This window comes from Curcuma longa, chromosome 16, assembly GCF_044706935.1.
Source record: "Curcuma longa cultivar G26 ecotype Majalengka, Jawa Barat chromosome 16, ITB_CL_G26_1.1, whole genome shotgun sequence".
Classification (NCBI taxonomy): Eukaryota; Viridiplantae; Streptophyta; class Magnoliopsida; order Zingiberales; family Zingiberaceae; genus Curcuma; species Curcuma longa.
Genome location: NC_133876.1, coordinates 9,056,546 through 9,077,586, shown reverse-complemented (window position 1 = coordinate 9,077,586; position 21,041 = coordinate 9,056,546). Strand labels below are relative to the sequence as shown.

Here is a 21,041-nt window from a genome sequence, read left to right as displayed (position 1 = left end):
TTTCCCTGAGTAGCAAATAATCATTTACAGTTATTCATCTCACTTTCCATCCTCCAAGTAAGCATAGTTAGAAAATTCTCTCTTCTCCTACCCCTCGTTTTCCTTTCCCTCTTGTCCTTTCCTTCATATTTTCTGACCTGCCAAGTCCCAACTAATTACAGCCCAAGCTATCGCAACACATGAAATGGAGGTGTATGCACAATCATATCATAAGCTTCCATTAGAATTAGCTTGCTTTTGTGGGCATAGAAGGCAGGCAGAAACAGTTGTTTTGACTAGACATTCTATAAGGAGTCAAATTACATCCAGTGTTTCATTGCATATCTCACATTTAAAGAAAGATTGGAGAAAATAAAGTTATTTAAAATGAGCTTCCAGATACCAACTGGAGAGCTAAAGAGTAACTGTAAGCTATCTAACAAAGTGTTCTGCTATGAGTGGAAAGAAAATTCAAGTTGAAATTCTAAAGCAGTGAACTAGTTTATCATAGGAGGATGATACATTCAAGATATATTGCCAACTGATTTTTCTGGCCAACTTTTTAGCGAGTTCAATTAGGAAGTAGAATAGAAGGAATCTTAATTAGCAAAGTAACTATCCATCAAAATTTCTCCTACTTCAGCTTATTTGTTTGTTATTGTGAACCTCTAATTTAGGAGTAGTATGCTAATCTCCATTTTAGCTCCTTTTTTCCTTATTTGAGAAGTGATAAATCTGTGTAAGCCTATGACTACATGATGAAGAAAACATCCTCTGTTCTAAGCTAATCTACAGTCAATTTCCCTCAATGAGATCACATTTTCCTCTTATTTCTGGTATCCTATGCCTTAAAGTGTGAGAGTTTCCATCACAATTTTGTTCATATTGCATTATTACAAAGAAATTCACCTTACAATAGAACCAAGATGTAAAATTCAACAGTCAAGAAAACGATTATGAGCAACCAAACTAGAATCCAAACAGGAAGAAAAAAACAACCAAAAAGGTAGGGTAGGGGTGCAAACAAAATTGTTCAAATTTGGTTATTAAAAATCTTATCGAACTTGAGCCGAGTTCGAGCTTTTTATCTAGCTCAACTACCAACATTATTATTATTATTATTATTATTATTATTATTATTATTATTATTATTATTATTTGATAATCAACTACCGGCATTATTGTACTTAAGAAGCGTTGATCTTATACATGAACCTTATATTATTTTTTACTTTTAACATATTATGACAATTTAAGATTGTAAACATTTATAAATTACTATAAAAAATTTTATGTATTTGAAAAAAGTTAAAAAATATTTATAATTAAATTTTATACAAGCTAATACAAAACATATGAACGTGAATAATACGATTTTATCAAACCATAAACCAAGCTTATTCACAAACGCCCAGATCATTTACAACCCTAAAGGAGGGATTGAAGTACAGAATGAAAGAGAAAGGAAGCACAGAATGAAAGAGAAAGGGAGCCCAGGAGAAGTTGATCAGACTAGTTGAAGAGGGACTCAACCTGGCCATTAGTGAGAAGGCGTGATCTGTGGCATCCAGGTTGAGAGACTAGATGATGTATCTGTCAAGGAACTATTTGAGAAGAAGACATTGTTGGTTTTGAGCTAATATGGAGGTCGATTCCCCTCCATGAACTCACATTTCCTCTTAGTTCTAGAGTTTCCATACGATTTATCACCTGCCAATCTAGAGACCGATTTCCCTCGAAAATATCACACTTAACTCTATTGCTCGTAACCTATGCCTTAGTAGGAGAGTTACTATCACGATTCTTTATTGCACTAATAAATAAGAATTCACCACAAAACGGAATAAAGATCTAAATTCCAGCACTCGAGAATACGATCACAAGCACCAAGGGTAGTATCTTAGCAGGAAGAAAATTGCATGATAAAGGAGGAAGAAAGGACAGGAGAAATGAGATCAGACTAACCGACAAGGGGCTCGACCTGCCCATCCAACCGTTCAATAGAGAAGGCGTGATCTGGGGTATCCGGGTCGGCGGACTGGATCACGTACCTTTCGGGGAACTCGTGCAGGCGAAGCTCCCGGCAGCAGATGGCCCGCGACGACCCTCCTCCACCACCATGGCCACTCGGCCATGTTCCCTCCTCGCCCTCCACCTCCACCTCCACCTCCGCCTCCGCCTCCGCCTCCGCCATCCTTGACCAAAGAAGAGTAGGAGATCTCTCCAAATGGCGTTTTGGCAACGGGAACGAAGCTCATATAGGGCCCACCGAAACAGAACGAACAATAAGAACTCCATGACTATAAATAGGCCTCGGCCTAGAACGGCCCAAGCCCAACTTGGTTCGATTTAAATGATGTAGGTGGTTCATCCGTTCGATCTAACTCCAAACACATGCCATCACTGGCGCTCCGGCAGTTAACCAAACATCAATGAATCAATTCTCAGGTACGGTGCATCGTAAAATTAATTTCCTCCGATAATCTTGAAATTGTTGATTGTAGAGTGATATATCATTCATGCTTCTCGATTGTAGAGGATTAGGGTTGATCATCTCTAAAATTCATGGATTCAAAAGATTGATCACCTCTAATACTTGAATTGCATAAAAATATGTGTCATCATCTCAGAGAATAGATAGTTCTGACCCGAGCTAGATCTGAACTGAACCCTAAAAGTGTAAACAGATCGAATCAAATCAAATAATATAAAAATATTAATATTTAAGTTTAAGCTTGAAAAATATATATGATAACTGAAGTTAGAAAATATAAATAATTTTGACTTGAATACAATTTAAGCTCGAGTTTAACCATTATTCAAATGATTTAAATTTAAGTTCAATTCGAATAAATTTTAATTTGAATATATTTAAATTAAGATTATGTAAAAAAAATGAAATTCGATTTGAGTTCGCCTTATGAGTGGTTCGTGAGCAATCAAATAAAATAGTATGGATTCGAATTTGACTTAAAAAAATTTATCGAAATGTTTAGTTTAATTTATATTTAATAAGCTAAATTTTTAAATTTATAATTATTATGATTTTTATTTTTAATATTTATTACATAATTATTCAAACATAAATATATTTTAAAAATATTACAAAATCATACATAATAATTAAAATAATTAATAATTAATAATTAAAATAATAATTATAAATTTATGATATTTAATAATATATATTATATTTATTTTTAAATACAATAATATATATTATTTTATATTTATATTTAATTATATAACAAAAAAATAAATAAAAAAATGGTATCACCAAATTTGGTGATGCTACAGTGCATCACCAAATTTGGTGATGTACTGTAGCATCATCAAATTTGGTGATGTGCTTTGGGGTATTGGTTGGAGGGAATTGGTGTAAAAATTACACTAAATTTGAGTTTTTGGGGATGGGTTGGAGTTGCTCTTAGACTATGTTCGAATTAGACCTTAGGGGTGTAAATAAATCGAATCAAGTTAAATAATATAAAAATATTAATATTTGAATTTGAGTTTGAAAAATATATATGACATTCAAAGTTTGAAAATATAAATAATTTTAACTCGAGTTTGATTCCAAATAAAATTCAAGCTCAATTTTATTTGAATTATTCAAACCTTGGTTCGAGGATATTTGAACTATAATTTGAAAGGACTTAAATTCAAATTCAATTTGAATAAATTTTAATTTAAATATATTTAAATTAAAATTATATAAAAAATTAAAATTCTAATTGAGTTCTGCTCATGAGTGACTCGTGAGCAATCGAATAAAATATAATAAGTTTGAATTTGATTCAGCTGGAACCGATTAAGGTTCACACTGATTCAAACATGGCTTTTCATATATAATTGTTGTTATATGAAATTTGTTTAAAAAAAATTCATAGCCGAGAGTGGAACCCAAACCCAAATCTCCTAATGAAAGCTAAATATTCTAACCAACTAGATAAAAAACATTTATATTTATATATGTTAATTAATTATTTAATAATCAATTAATAATTTTTTACTATTTTATTGTTCTTAATAATTAGAAATAATTTTTTTCAACTCTATAATAGTTGAAAAAGTAAAAATAATTTTGACCGTTCAAAGAGAAGAGGTTTTTTATTATTTAATTTAATGATTAAGATTATTTAATATTTACTTATCAATAGTTACAATTTAATATTTATTACTATTCAAACTCTATAAATAAAAAGTTTGTTGTGATGATTATTTTCAAATCATCTTCTCCATTCTCATCTTTAAATATATATATGGATTTTGAATTTCCTATACTCTAAGGGTGTGTTTGGTTCAAGTTATCTTATATAATCTTATTTATATGATTACCAAATAATCACGTAACCGGTTCAAAATTTCACTTTGCTCTCTATATTTGATAGATTTTGAAAATTACAATTGCCATAGCATATCACTTTGTGTTTGATTTAACTTGTCAAGTCGTAGGTCATCATCGTGTACGTGTAATACATTTTACAAGGTTTGAAGAGTATTTTCATCTCATAAATCTTTAATGATCTCTTTTTTATTCCATTGTCAAAGTAATTTTTTTTTCATTAACTCGAATTACAATTTAACTTCATAATATTTTTCACAGATCACTTCATCATCATTAACTATATGTTACAAACATTGTCAAATAGCTTATACAATGATCATGTAGGATTCATAGAAAACTCATGAAAAAAGTAAAAAAATGCCCATACAAAAATATTGACTTGGAAAAAGAAATAACAAAAAAAAGACATCATAATTCATAAAACATTATTTAAAAGAGACAAGGACATATGAAAAATGACCTCTAATTATATCAAACAAAAGTTATTTTCTTAGTCCCTAAGACATAAGACATGATGTAATGGTAAATGATAAGATATTTTTTTCAAATAATTAGAGTTTAAAATTTACAAGCATATGTATACAATGTTTGAATAACTAGTGATGTTAGGACGCCACATCAAAAGTCATCTAACTTTTTAGATTTATTTAGTATGCAGAATGTGATATTAACTCTACATCCAAAGATTAATTAACTAATCCAGGTACCTTTTAAAAAAAGTCATTTTCTTTTTTTAAAAAAATCTCATAAATGTTCATCAATCATGATTTATTTATTTTAGTAGAAAATGCTTTAAAAATGAATTGCATTACTACGTTTCATGCAAAACAAATAGATCAAACTTTGAGGCAAAATTTCATGATTTGTCAACTCTAATCCCATGTTTACTTAGAGGTGTGGATTGAGGAAGGAAAGGAATCAAAAGCAGAAAAGAATCCTTAGGAAAAGAGAAAGAATCCTTTCTTTGGTCTACTTATTTACTTTAATTGAGGAAGATAAGTGAGATCAATCCATTAAAATGTTTACTTAAAACAAAAAAGTTATTTATTATCCAAAATATTCTATTTTTTATTTTTTTTATTTCTAACCAAGAATCCAACAATCTTTACAGAACTAAAAAATATCAAAATTATGCATATGTTTTTCAATATCTAATATATTTATTTTATTTTTTATAAATATTTTTTATATATTTTTCTTAATTTATATTTCACTAAAATACAAACTAACTAAATTTTGATTTTGATTTTTTTTAGGTTGAGAGGAGATATTTCCATGATAATACAAAATTCTTAGATATGATTATTGTTCCTGTTGAGATTCACTTCTGGATGCGCTATTCTTTCTCAGCACCTCACTTGATATAGCCTGATCAGAGAGGAAGACATAGAGCTTCTGGGACCTGCACCCACAAACACCACGAGAAGGAAGGCCAGGGGATGTCCTGGCGCGACCACTCCGATGCTTAAGTCAGTCTGTGGGGAGGGAAAAGGAGAAGAGGAAAAGACCAGAGCAAAAAAAAAAAAAAAGAGTTTGTGAGATTGCATACCTCCTTCAGTACAGAGCTAACCTTTTATATGAATTGAGGACGTGATGTCATGTCAAAGAGGTGATTGAAGTTCCATCACCGTTATAAATGTGTCAGAAGGTATGGTATAGTCAGCGCATATGTCCCATCGTTGACTTGTATTAAAAGAGGAGTCATGTCACGTTCGGCATGTCTTATGCCCGAATGGGTCGATTCGGCTCGGGAAAGAAGCGTTAGGGGGCCCGGACCGCCGTGAGAGAAGATGTTCTTGTGCGGCCGAGTCGACTTGAATGTTAGTACCAATAGAATCAAAATATCTTCACAATGGTATGATATTATCCACTTTGAGCCTAAGGCCTCATGATTTTGTTCTTGGGCTCTCCCCAAAAGGTCTCATACCAATGGAGATATTTTCCATCCTTTTAACCTCATGATCTTTTTTATGTATTTTAGATGTGGGACTATGTTTGCACCCTTACAACCCAACAATCCCCCTACCCACCAGGACTTTTTTACCCCTCGGCCCACCCGACCTACTAGGACTTCCCACCTAGCCGCAGCTAGGACTTTTTTCCCCTCGATTCACCCGACCTACTAGGACTTCCCACCTAGTCGCAACTAGGACTTTTTGCCCCTTGGTCTACCCGACCTACTAGGACTTCTCACTTGGTGTCTACTTGATTCAGACACGGGAGCACTCACTTCCTTTGTTTAAGTTTCAAACCACATGGTTAGATCTGGATCATGGCTCATCCGGCGGTTAGTCCGGTGAAGAGTGGCCTCGCTCTGATACCACTTGTTAGTACCGATGAAATCAAAATATCTCCACAATGGTATGATATTGTCCACTTTGGGTCTAAGCCCTCATGACTTTGTTCTTCGGCTCTCCCCAAAAGGTCTCATACCAATAGAAATATTTTTTTATCCTTTTAACCCCTTGATCTTTTTCATGTACTTTAAATGTGGGACTATATTTTTGCACCCTTACAACCCAACACTGAAGAAGCTGGCTAGGTCCCCGTACCGACTTGAGGGCTTCGGTGGGTGTTCGAGAAGACGAGATTTGGTCCGACTCCGCCTGAAGATGAGGAGTCGACTGAGTTGACTTCGGGAGTGGGGACCCTTATTGAGGAAGACTCGAAAGCGTGGCGGAGATCTTCTATCCGGTTCGGATCTGATTTCCCTGACTTGGTATGCCGGCATCGACTTGAGGAGGAGGTTTCAGAGGATGCGGCTCGATCCGGGCTCTATGACCCATGCCGTTGAACTTGATATAGCCTCTCTCGGACTTGACTAACCGCACCCTACTCCTCGCGACCATAACAATAATTTTTTATTTTAACAAAATAGTAATAGAACTTAAAGAATTCCTTCGTATAAGTTTTGTTCGACAGTAAAATAAACCATAGCCTAATGATTCTATAATTTACATCTTTATTATCTTCTCCAAAAATAAGATACAAGATATGCAACTTTTGAAAAGAACTCATCCGATTGTTACTCTATCTTAAAATTGTAACTAAATGATTTAAATTCGGTCATAATTACTAAAATTCAAAAATAAAAATTTAAAATTTAGCGACGGATTTATTAACATGTGGTCGTTAAATTAAGATCGATATATCACTAATTTCTTTACTAAATGCTGTGGGTTTTATAGTGAGAAAGTATTCAAAATTCATAATAAAGAGACGAAAACACATCAACTTTCATTAAAAATAAAAAAAATGTTTTAAGATTGTTGCTTCTGAGAGAGATTCGTGTACCACCAACACAAACGCACATCATGCTTGTGTGTAAAGAATGCCACTAGGAGGTCGGCTATAAGCTGACCCCGTGATTTATCTCCCTTCACATAATCCGGGAATGAGTTTGTGAGAGATGCCTGGAGTGAGCATAATTACCTTTGCTACAATTGTGTGTAATGGATGTCTTTGCATAAGTTTTATTGAAACACTATATCAATTTAACTCTATATACATAGTTTAAAAATTATGTTTGATTTTAATTGTTTGTGTAAGTTCAATCGACCAATAATTTAACCTATTATGCAATCGAAATTAAACTAATGAATTGATAAGCCAAATTTATGTATTTTAATTAGATCAATATTGTAATTTGTTCATGGTATGTTATTAATAATGCCTACCTAAGAATCCAATCACTTGGATAATCTAGGCAACCTAGCTAATATATCAATCATTAAAGATGATATCCTTCAAAAAATTAATTTAGGCAAGCATATAATTCAATCAACACCAGATATAACAACATTAAATGACACCAAATTAGATCATTTAGGCAAATATTATGAGTGCACTTTTCTTTCATACACAAACCAAAAATGAATATTGCAAAAGCAATATATATATATATATATATACAAGGGAAGAACTTGTGCACTTTCTTATATTTGGATGAAGGGTTCTATATGTTAATTTGAGTTACCAAAAATTAGTGACAAGTGGAAAATGGTAAAATAAATAAAATAAGATTAAAATTGTGCTTCCTTCCCATTTAATATATACCATTAATCATAACCACATATGTATATATATTTGAAATTGAAATTGAAAGTTATATAAAAGATCAAAGTCTTCTTATTTTTTTTATATCTTATAAGGTAAACTCTTTCATGTTTGTCTGATAGAGGTGAGCCCAATTCATAATATGAATGTAAAAGAAAGCATCTATTAAATCCATTGCAATAATATCAGTTACAATACCTACCAACCGAAGAGTTATTCAAATGTCAACACTGTAGACAAAATTCGACATGAATAATTGTAAGGATGGTATCAATTCCCAAATGGAATAAACTATTAAGATTCAATTTACCTTATGACAAGTGATGATGCTGATAAATGAGATGAATAATGGTGCCCAAAATGAACCACTATCCATAAATATAACCAGGTGTCTATAAAATACCAATTAAGATGGCAAAGAATATAATTGACTTGACAGGAAAAGAAGAAAATGTCGATGCAGAATCGAAGTTGCGTTGTTGTTTGTGCTGTGTTGTTGTTGATGTCAACGGCATCGGTTGGATTGGCGCAAAAGCTTGACTACAAGCTCGCGCTGTACAAGAGCTTGTTGTTCTTCGAAGGGCAGCGATCAGGCAAGCTTCCTTCTTGGCAGCGCATGACCTGGAGAAAGGACTCGGCTCTACGCGATGGCCAGGAGGGTGGTGTAAGACGACAAACTATATATACATGCATGCCTACGTACGAGGATCGGAACTACTTGTAATCGATCGATGATCTATTTGTTAATTTGTTTAGGTTGATCTGACGGGGGGATACTACGACGCCGGGGACAACGTGAAGTACAGCTTTCCGATGGCGTTCACGGCGACGATGTTGGCGTGGAGCATCATCGAGTTCGGCGACGGGATGGCCAAGGCAGACGAGTGGATTAATGCTGCAGAAACTCTGAGATGGAACACAAATTTCTTGCTGAAGGCCACGGCCGACCTGCCCAACACGGTCTACGCCATGGTGGGCAACCCCATAAGCGACCACAACTGCTGGGAACGACCCGAGGATATGGACACCCCGCGGCCCGTGTACGCCGTCAACACCACTCACCCGGGCTCCGAGGTCGCCGGCGAGATCGCCGCCGCGCTGGCTGCTGCCTCGATCGCCTTCAGGACCTACGACCATACCTACTCCCAGCTCTTGTTGTCTAAAGCGGAGCAGGTACTTGAAACCCGCCCTGAAATTAATATATAAGTGATTAGGGTTTAGAAGTTGATTCGATTTTTCCTTTTTTTATTTTTTTTTGCAATTGTTATTTAAATATTTTAAATTATTTTTAATATTTTTTTGCAGGCTTATTATTTCGCAAACACCTACCAGGGCTCATACAACGATAGCATTGGCCACGCAGTCTGCCCATTTTACTGCGATTTCAGTGGCTACCAAGTAATTAATATAATTAATATATGAAATTAAGAGATTAAGGAGTTAATTTTAATTAATTGCTTTTTATTTTTAATAAAAATTTATATATATTTTTGCTGTTGCAGGATGAGTTAGCTTGGGGAGCAGCATGGTTGAATAAAGCCACCAATAGCCAAAAATACCAAAAACATGTTGATAAAGCCATTCGAAAAATCAAACTCATGGAAGAAGAAACTGGGTCTTATTATATTGACACTGAGTTTTCATGGGACAACAAACATGCAGGAACTTACGTCCTCCAAAGCCGGGTATTAATTAATTTTCATATATCAATTAATGAACATAAATATAAATAAATATATTTTTTTCAAAAAAAATCCATTCAAATTTTATTTCGAAAGTGAACTATATTATACCAACAATTAATTAGTTTCATTGGAATTAACTTAGATATATATATTATTAATATAAATAATTTTAATAAAACTATATATTTATTTTTAAAAATTATTATTATTTTATTTTTGACCCGACCCGAGAAAACTTTCCATTTAATAATTTTTTAATTAACAAAATTGCAGATTGGTCGGTACCATACTGAAGCTCAAACCTTTGCATGCGCGGTGTTGCCAGAATCCCCCACCAGGACCATCAAATACACACCAGGTTCGATCGTCAATTAATTATCAATATTTTCTCGATCCAATTAAAATTATATATATATATAATTTACTTAGTTAATATAATTTATTTATGTGCAGGGGGTCTTCTCTTTAAGACCGAAGGGTGCAACAATCAGGTCGTGGGTTCACTTTCTTTGCTTGCTCTTATCTATGCTAAATATCTCACAGAAGCTAATGGAACCGTCACTTGCGGCAACACCCAATTTCCCCCTTGGAAGCTTATAGAATTTGCGAAAACTCAGGTAATTCATTATTTTACCATCATCGATCAAAACCCATCGTCCGCATATATTAATTAATTATCGGTCATCACACACTTTCATTAATTATTTGTTTGTTGATGCATGTTCACTTTTAGCGATAGTCAATGAGACTAACTGAAATTTATTTATTTATTTTTTTGTTGATGCATATAGGCTGACTACGTCTTGGGCAACAACCCAATGGGAATGTCTTACATGGTCGGCTACGGCGCCAAGTACCCTCGGCGAATTCATCACAGGGCCTCCTCCCTCCCGTCGCTCGACGCGCATCCCTCGTTCATTGCGTGCCAAGATTTCGCCCCTGACTTCTATAAGCCCGACCCTAATGCCAACGAGTTGACCGGAGCTATCGTCGGAGGGCCTAACAATGGAACAGATTTATATTCCGACGATCGGGGCCAGCCGGCACTGTCCGAACCCACCACTTATGTCAATGCGCCGTTTGTCGGTGTGTTTGCTTACTTCGTTAATCATTGAAATTGATTAATATTGTTGTACAAGCTGGGCCGGCCGGGATGGCATGGGATCAATTAATTAATAAATGTTCGACATTTTACCAAATGACGCACACCTGCCAGGTTGATTTTGACATCGAGATATAGAACAGTGCTTTATCAAAGTGATCAAACAACTAATCAGGATAAACTTGCTAAAAAGCTAAAAATAGCAATTCAATTGTTTGCTTTAGTCCTTGTGTTCATGTTACAACTAATGGTCATTGATATGGTAGAAAAATAATTTACAAATGGCAGAGTCAAGTTGACAGTTAAACATAAGTGGAAGATCAAAGTCATAGATGAAGGTCAAAATGACCTCCTGACTCTAGAGGGTTCAAGCCCGATCAACTACTCCTTTAGCTCGTTCACTCGACTCCAGAGGGTTCAGATCTCTCAACTCATCTTTCAACTCGGTCACTCGACTCCAGAGGTCTCAGACCCCTTGACTCCTCCTTCAACTTGGTCACCTCTAAAACAGATAACAACGACGAATATTCTCCAGACACTTGACATCACATGGGTGATAGAACCATTGGCGTAGCCAGTGCAGTCCAATAATTTTTAATTTAATATATTAAATTAAAATTTAAAAAATAAAAATAGCCTAGTTCAGCCCTACTAATTAACCCAGGACAGTGGAGGATTTTGATTACGCCATTAGACAGAACAATTATGCAATTGTCAGACTTGGTCCCTTAGGTACCATCCACCAAACTCATGACGTCCGGTGAATGGAGAGATCAATAACAATTGTTGAATCTGGTCTCCCACCAGCCCATACGAGGATAATGAAGGATAACGACACGTCTAACATGGAGATTCTCTTCAGATAGCTATATAAATCCTGGAGAAGGTAATTGAGAAGGACACACTCTCTCTCCCAAGTACTCCACTAAGCTTCTTCTTCTTGTTGTTTCTCTCTACTATCTATCTCTCAAGTAATCCTAACTTGAGTATCGGAGTAACCATGTCAAGCCCTGCCTTGGCGCTCATTCTGACCTCTGATTAAGTCTTGCAGATAGTCCCGATGTCTTCTTCCCCAACAAAGGTTCTGGATAGTCTCTCCCCTCATCAGATCATCAGAAGACCCAGTCAACTTTAAAGGCAATTCACTGGTGACTCACCAGACCATGATCTCAGACAAGAACAAATGGTACCATCTGTGGGAATCACATGAACTAAGATATTGAGATGGTGGAACTCAAAAGAGAACTATTGAAGGCCCTAGAATTGCAGGAGACGAAGCTCATGGTGAGACCATCACCATGGCTAGAGACGAGTTTCAAGCATTAGTTGATCGGGCAGTGTAGTGAATTCTACAAAGACTTCCTCTAATGAATCCATCTTCGAATAAAGTACCCGATGTCTCAGTTGAGGGCTTGAGGCACCGCCTCTTCCTAGCCAAGGGCCGAGAGGCTTAGTTGGTCCCCCCTACCATCTTCACTAAACAACAATGTAAGACTGTGGTCTTGCCTGAAGAGGACTTTGACGGATTGAGGGCGGGAGAAACACCACCTCCAGACAGGAATAAAGGTAAAGAATCCTTACCTGTTGATGACACACCTTTTTCGAATCATGTTTTGAATAATGAACTACCTCACAATTTTCGAGCACCTCAGCTTGGGAATTATAATGGATCGTTTGATCCCGAGGATCACTTAGGATGGTTCGAGAAAGATATCATGCTGCATCAATACATAGATGGTGTCAAGTGTAGAGTCTTTCTAATGACCTTATCCTACCACACTCATCGATGATTCGATCGACTACCATTTGTATCAATTCCCATTTGTATCAATTCGAACCTTCGTCGACTTCAAGGCCGCATTCCTGCAACACTTCACCAACATCAAGAGTATTAGAAGACACCACTAAATTTGTTTGTCATGAAGCAGACTACTAAAGAAAGCTTAAAGGATTATATTCATTGGTTCAATAAAGTAACCATGGATGTGCCCTCAGCAACATTTGAAGTGCTCATAAGCGCTTTCTCTCAAGGTTTACAAGAGGGAGACCTTTTTCAGTCTCTGGTAAAAAACCTCCAATGAATTTTGACCTTCTATTGGGACGCGCACAGAAATATATCAACGTGGAGGAAACCCAAGCTACAAGAAAGGAGGTCGTGGAGCCGACATTAATGTCAGCTCGATCTGAACACAAGGCTCCTCCCCACCCTTTCGACACAAGGAGTCATTCAAACCCCATCAGTTTGTCTTGGCTTGAACAAATGGATGAACTGTTCAAATGGTAGAAGTGGTCTCAACTTCGGACTATCCCAATAGATTAGATAATGATTAGTTGGAGTGATATTGCACCTATCACCGCACTCTAGGACATTTCACCCACAAGTGTTGGCAGTATGCTAAAGAGCTTCATCACGCAGTCGATGAATGCTTGCCTACCCAAGATCACCCCCAAGGGCAACTCGATGGTCGCCTACCCGATATGCTCGAGAGAAAATTAAGAGCATTGATCCACTCACGGAAGAGAATCACTCAGTCATCGAACTGATCGTCAAAGGGATAATTCACTGCGAATGAGGTCTCGGTCTCAAGAACCAACCGAATGCCATAAGATAGTCGGTACTTATAATGCAAGAGGAGATCCCCCTCACTGAGGGGATATCAATATGATCTCAGGAGGTTCGACCAACGGAGATTTTAACCAAACATGAAAAGCCCATGGTCGAAGATTCGAGAGTTATGGGGTTGATGCCAAATCTCAAGTAAAGACAGACCCATTGATCAGCATCAACCCCCCGAGATCGTGATGGAGTAGCTACTCCCCATGAAGATCCTCTATTGATAAAGGTTGTCATAGCTAACTACAACATAGCAAGAGTCTTCGTCGATACAGGGAGTTCAGTCAATGTGTTTTCAAAATAGCTTTTGACCAAATGCAAATAGACCAACATGAATTACAATCCATCTCCATTGCACTATTTAGATTCACGAGACATGATTGTAGAACTGTTGAGACAAATCAGTCTCTCATTGTCTTTGGGAGAAGGGTCCTTGAGGTGAACTCAGACCGTTGCCTTCACAGTGGTCGATGCCCCATCCAATTACAATGTCATCTTAGGATGACTCATATTGAGCTCCTTCCAACCAGTGATTTCTATTTATCATCAAAAGATGAAGTGTCCTGTGGATGATCATGTGTGAGAGGTCAAAGGCGATCAGACGATCTCGAGGAAGTGCTATATCGAGGTAGTATGGGTTAACTCACGAAAAAGTCATCGTAAAACTCATGGACGAAGTATCAGACGATCTTGAGGAAGTGCTATATTGAGGTGGTATGGGTTGACTCACGAAAAAGTCGTAAAACTCGTGGAGTCGAAGTACAACTTGTCCATGATGTCCCGCCAACTCGACTAGACATGAAGAGTTGTCGATAATGCCTAAGCAACCAACCGAACTACTCGGGCTACAAGCGATCTCCCTCCTGAGTTGAAACAAAATGTAATCACATGTCTCTCTCGCAATTAGGATATCTTTGCATGGTTAACTAAGGAAGTCATGGGAGTATTGCCCAGATCATGAAGCATCGACTCAACATTAACCTAGAAACTAATTCAATTTGACAAAAGAAGCGACACTTTAGACCCTAGGAAGATAAGATCATCAGAGTGGAGGTTACCAAGTTAATGGAGGTCAGCCACATTCGGGAAGTTCATTTTTCTACTTAGTTGGCAAATGTGGTAGTGGTTCCCAAGCTAGGGGATAAATGGAGGGGTCTGTGTGAACTTTCGAGATCTCAACAAAGTGAAATCAACCTCAAGTTGTGAACTCATATGCATGTTGGATGCATATCAGGGCTATCACAAAATTCTCTTGTAGGTTAAAGATCAAGAAAATGTTAGGTTTGCCACCTCCGACGGAATTTTTTACTATACTATTATGCCCTTTGAACTAAAGAATATAGAGGTGGCCTACCAATGGTTGATGGATCGTATTCAAATATGAGACGGACAAGAATGTTGAGGTCTATATATGTAGATGACATTCTAATCAAAAGTACCTGAGTCAAAAAACTAATCAATGACATTGAGGAGACTCATGACACTTTGTGCTAGTACAATCTCAAGCTGAACCCAAGTAAGTGCTTATTTGAATTCAAGAGTGGGTGTTTCTTCAGGTATATTGTAATTGAGCGAAGAATTGAAGTCAACTCGAAAAAAGTCCAAACATTGCAAGATATGTCATCTCCTAAGAATCTCAGACATTGCACAACTATCATCGTGGATGGATCCTCAACAAAGCAAGGCAGCAGGATCGAAGTGCTATTGATTTCACCCTATGAAGAAATTCTGTAGAACGTCATCAAATTGAATTTTCGAGCCTCTAATAAAGAGGCTGAATATGAAGCACTGCTGGCTAGACTCCGAGTGGCCAAGCATGTTGGGGCTTCTCAAATTATCTTTCACTTTGACTCCCAGTTGGCCACATAACAAATAGAAGGGACATTCGAGACCAAGAATGATCAACTTCGAAGTTATATTGAGGCGAGCAAAAAAATTATGGACCGAGTTCCAACTTCCAAGAAGTCATCTTGTAGAAGATACCTCGAGCTGAAAATCAAAAGATCGATGAGCTCGCTAAAATGATAAGTGCTTTGGCCACATGGATGTTAGACAGTTTGGCCACCCGAGTTCATTTAATCTCGCAAACAGACCAGACACTTGCGTAGGACAAGCCAGTCGACTAGCGTCTTTTGTTCATCTGTTACCTAATACAGGGTATTCTATTTGACCATTTTGAGCAAGCTTGACTCCTCAAAAGGCGAGCAACTCGGTTCACATTGATTGAAAACTGTTTATACAAGAAGGTTTTTTCTCGACCTCTACTCAGATGTTTGGGTTCTAAAGATGTTGATTACATTTTATAGGAAATTCATCAAGGCACTTGTGGTAACCACGTAGGTGGTCGAATTATGGCTGTAAAAGTATTACTAGCAGGATATTTTTGATAGATTCTATAGATAGACTCGGCTCAGCTAATTCACACTTGCATCAATTGTCAAAAGCATTAGAATCTCTCCCGAGCTTCAACGAAGTTACTGAAGACATCCACTATTTTCTGCCCATTTGATCAATAGGAAATGAATATTATCGGTCCTTTCCCGACCGACCCCCACCAAAAGAAGTTCCTCTTGATGGTAGTTGACTATTTCTCTATGTGGATAGAGGTCGAGTCCTCGTTCAAAACTCGACTGTGGGATTCAAATGATTAGACAATAGTTGACTGATGTTAAGGTGGATGGAGTTGTTGAGTTAACGGATCAGAGTAACGTTCGAATCTACAATTGATCAATCGACTGATAGATAAGATCAATTGATTGATAGGCGAAAATCAATCCGAACAACAACCCTATAAAAGAAGATTTTGAGATATTTTAAAGGAGTCAGTTCTTAAGGGTTTGGGGACGAAGTGTTACTGTATTTTCCCATCAAGGGGTAATCCAAAGCGACAACAAAGTATCCAAAGTAAAGTTTTCTCAAATTGTAAAGTCTTTTACATTCATTTGTATTTGTCTCTTTGTGTTGCTTATAAATAACATGTGTTGTAAGAGAAAGAGACTTCTGTCTTCGGAAGATATCCGAGAAGGAATAGTGGTGATATATCGCTAGAGTAATCGCCTTGAAAGGCAGTGGATCAAGTAAAATCTTAGTGTTGTACATGTAGTGTCGAATTTAATTCAAGTTTTCACTACGCATTCAATTGACACGAAGGAGCTATTTACTCCCCTTTAACTCGTAGGAGTCCTAACATTAGTGACAAGTGAAAATTTAGTAAAATAAATAAATAAAATTAAAATCGTGCTTCCTTCCCATTTCTACATTGAATAATTGTTATCTCTCCCACTAATTGCATATATATATAAAAGGTAAAATTCAAAAATAAAATCATGAGGGCTTAGTCTCAAAGTGAATAATATTATACCATTGTAGAGATATATTGATTTCATCGGTCCTAACAAATGGTATCATATACTATGTGCCTTAAAATATGTGATTTGTGTGCGACATCAGGCCACCCAGAACAGTAAAAGTGTCATTTTTATATTTTTATTTATTTTTGTTTGGCTTATGATTAAGTCATTTAAGAGTTCCCCTTTAGGGATTGAGTTATAGTATTAAGTAAAAAAAATTAAAATGAAAAAAAATTAGTTGCTCATGGGGTATGCCAGATTGTTATCCTGCACTTCTTATTCGGCATACTTAGTGAGCAACTAAATTTTTTTCGTTTTAATTTTTTTTATACTTAATACTATAGCTCAACTCCTAAATCCTAAAAGAAAAATCTTAAATAGTTTAACTATAAGTAAAAAAATAAAAAAACTAAACAATAACACTTACTATTCCGGGCACTTGGAATATTTTTGGGCGTCTCGAATATGATGTCGTGTGTGTGTATATATCCCATGAATAATTGCTATATATTTATATACTATTTCAATTTGAAATTATATATTTTAAAATTTATACGTTATGGAATAGATTAAAATTTTCATATATCTTGTGAGAAGTAAAAACTGGCTGGACTTTACTTTTTGGCAAGGTCCAGCTAAGTTCTTATTTTTTCCATATCTACAATCTAGTCATATCAATTACCAGAGATATGAACCCAATCTATAATATGAATGTAAAAGAAAGCACCTATTAAATCAATCACAAGAAAACACCTACCAACCAAAAAGAAATTCTTTCAAAGTCATTTCCCATATTTTTCCTTCACATTTTTTTTTCAAATGACAAAATTAATAAGAGAATTCCTACTATTCTCTTAAAAAAAATATTCTCTTTCTCTCAATTGAAGAAATTAATCATTGGTTGGTTAAATACAAAAAAAAATGAATAATAAACCCTGGTAATGGCAAGTGAGGAGGATATCGATATATGAGATGAACAATGGTGTCCAAAATGAACACCTATCCATATGAATATCATGCATTTCTATAAATACCTATTAAGAAGACCTAGAATTGATGTGAGATTTTAGGAGAAACTAAATGTCGATGGAGAGAAGAAGTCATGTGATTGTTTGTGCTGTGTTGTTGTTGATGTCAACGGCATCGGTTGGATTGGCGCAAAAGCACGATTACAAGCTCGCGCTATACCAGAGCTTGTTGTTCTTCGAAGGGCAGCGGTCAGGCAAGCTTCCTTCTTGGCAGCGCATGACTTGGAGAAAGGACTCGGCTCTACGCGATGGCCAAGAGGGTGGTGTAAGACGACAAGCTATATATACAAGCCTGCCTATACTTGTGCATGCTTGTAATCGATCGATGAGCTATTTGTTTGTTTAGGTTGATCTGACGGGGGGATACTACGACGCCGGGGACAACGTGAAGTACAGCTTTCCGATGGCGTTCACGGCGACGATGTTGGCGTGGAGCATCATCGAGTTCGGCGACGGGATGGCCAAGGCAGACGAGTGGATTAATGCTGCAGAAACTCTGAGATGGAACACAGATTTCTTGCTGAAGGCCACGGCCGACCTGCCCAACACGGTCTACGCCATGGTGGGCAACCCCAACAGCGACCACAACTGCTGGGAACGGCCCGAGGACATGGACACCCCGCGGCCCGTGTACGCCGTCAACACCACTCACCCGGGCTCCGAGGTCGCCGGCGAGATCGCCGCCGCGCTGGCTGCTGCCTCGATCGCCTTCAGGAAGTACGACCATAAGTACTCCAAGCTCTTGTTGTCTAAAGCGGAAGAGGTATTTGAAACCCACCCTGAAATTAATATATATAGAAGTGATTAGGGTTTAGAAGTTGATTCGATTTTTCCTTTCTTTTTAAAATTTTTTAATTAATTTGTTTTTTTTTAAATTTTTTTGCAGACTTATTATTTCGCCAATACCTATCAGGGTTCATACAACGATAGCATTGGCGAGGCAATCTGCCCATTTTACTGCGATTTCAGTGGCTACCAAGTAATTATAATTATATATGAAATTAAGAGATTAAGAAGTTAATTTTAATTAATTGTTTTTTTTATTTTTAATAAAATATTTATATATTTTTTGCTGTTGCAGGATGAGTTAGCTTGGGGAGCAGCATGGTTGAAAAAAGCCACCAATAACCAAAAATACCAAAAACATGTTGATAAAGCCATTCGAAAAATCAAACTCATGGAAGAAACAACTGGGTCGTATTATATTGACACTGAGTTTTCATGGGACAATAAACATGCAGGAACCTACGTCCTCCAAAGCCAGGTATTAATTTTCATATATCCAAAATTTATTTCAAAATTAATTATATAGTAAAATATTTACACCTTAATATATAGCTCTTGCAACTTCAGACTAGTTGCTAGAAAATATTTATATTTAAAAGGAGCAAACTAGCTAGTTTCATTTAAATTAAAAGGCTTAATTAATTATACTAGCGAAAGTGAAGAGTTCTACCAACAATTAATTAGTTCCATTGGAATTAACTTAGATATATTAGTAATATAAATAATTCATACTATATATTTACTTTTTTAAATTATTATTATTTTAATAATTTTTAAATTAACAAAATTGCAGATTGGTTGGTACCATACTGAAGCTCAAACCTTTGCATGCTCGGTGTTGCCAGAATCCCCCACCAGGACCGTCAAATACACACCAGGTTCGATCGTCAATTAATTATCAATATTTTCTCGATCCAATTAAAATTAAATATTATATTATATATATAATTTACTTAGTTAATATAATTTATTTATGTGCAGGGGGTCTTCTCTTTAAGACCGAAGGGTGCAACAATCAGGTCGTGGGTTCACTTTCTTTGCTTGCTCTTATCTATGCTAAATATCTCACAGAAGCTAATGGAACCATCACTTGCGGCAACACCCAATTTCCCCCTTGGAAGCTTATAGAATTTGCGAAAACTCAGGTAATTAATTAATTAATTTACCATCATCGATCAAAACCCATCGTCCGCATATATTAATTTATCGGTCGTCACGCATGCACTTAATTTCATTAAGAGCAATGATATGCAGTATGAAAAAATACAACATGAAATCAACATGACACACTCAACTGCATGGATGTGGGACCCACAGCCATGCAGTTGAGTGTGTCATGTTGATTATATTTTTTTCATGTTGCATATCATTTCTTTTTCATTAATTATATTGTTTGTTGATGCATGTAGGCCGACTATGTCTTGGGCGACAACCCGATGGGAATGTCTTACATGGTCGGCTACGGCGCCAAGTACCCTCGGCGAATTCATCACAGAGCCTCCTCCCTCCTGTCCCTCGCCGCGCATCCCTCGTTCATCGCATGCCATGATTTCATGCCTGACTTCTATAAGCCCGACCCTAATGCCAACGAGTTGACTGGAGCTATTGTGGGAGGGCCTAACAATGGAACAGATTTATATTCCGACGATCGGGGCCAGCCGGCGCTGTCGGAACCCACCACTTATGTCAATGCGCCGTTTGTCGGTGTGTTTGCTTACTTCGTTAATCATTGGAATTAAAATTAATTAACAATGTCGAAGCTTGAAATTGCATTACTTAATATTGTTGTACAAGCTGGGCCGGCCGGGACCGGATCAATTAATAAATGTTACCAAATGAGCTAGTTCGTCGGTGATTTCATTTCCAGTGGATCGACTTAATTCACTAGTGGTACATTTTAGATCACTTTTGTTCAGTTTAGTTGAACGATGTGTAATTATATATAAAAATGTGTATCTGAGAATTAGATCACTTGGATAGTACAGACAACCTAATATATCAATCATATTAATTAAAATTAACCGTTAATAACCGTTAAAATTAACTATTTAATAAATATAATTAAAAAATAAAAAAAACTTGAATGCGTTCAA

General features: G+C 36.4%; 2 protein-coding genes across 2 annotated transcripts; both read left to right on the top strand.

Moving 5' to 3' along the window:
* The first annotated feature begins 8,885 nt into the window (after positions 1–8,885).
* Positions 8,886–11,183, top strand: LOC141847448 (endoglucanase 8-like). Its single transcript, XM_074735495.1, has 7 exons — positions 8,886–9,047; positions 9,140–9,556; positions 9,689–9,781; positions 9,886–10,068; positions 10,342–10,426; positions 10,522–10,685; positions 10,860–11,183. The coding sequence occupies exons 1-7, from the start codon at positions 8,886–8,888 to the stop codon at positions 11,181–11,183; spliced, it is 1,428 nt and encodes a 475-aa protein (XP_074591596.1).
* A 7,082-nt stretch (positions 11,184–18,265) lies between these two features.
* Positions 18,266–20,687, top strand: LOC141847022 (endoglucanase 8-like). Its single transcript, XM_074735016.1, has 7 exons — positions 18,266–18,427; positions 18,509–18,925; positions 19,049–19,141; positions 19,244–19,429; positions 19,742–19,826; positions 19,930–20,093; positions 20,358–20,687. Exons 1-7 carry the CDS (start codon positions 18,266–18,268, stop codon positions 20,685–20,687), a joined length of 1,437 nt encoding a protein of 478 aa, XP_074591117.1.
* The last annotated feature ends 354 nt before the right edge of the window (positions 20,688–21,041 follow it).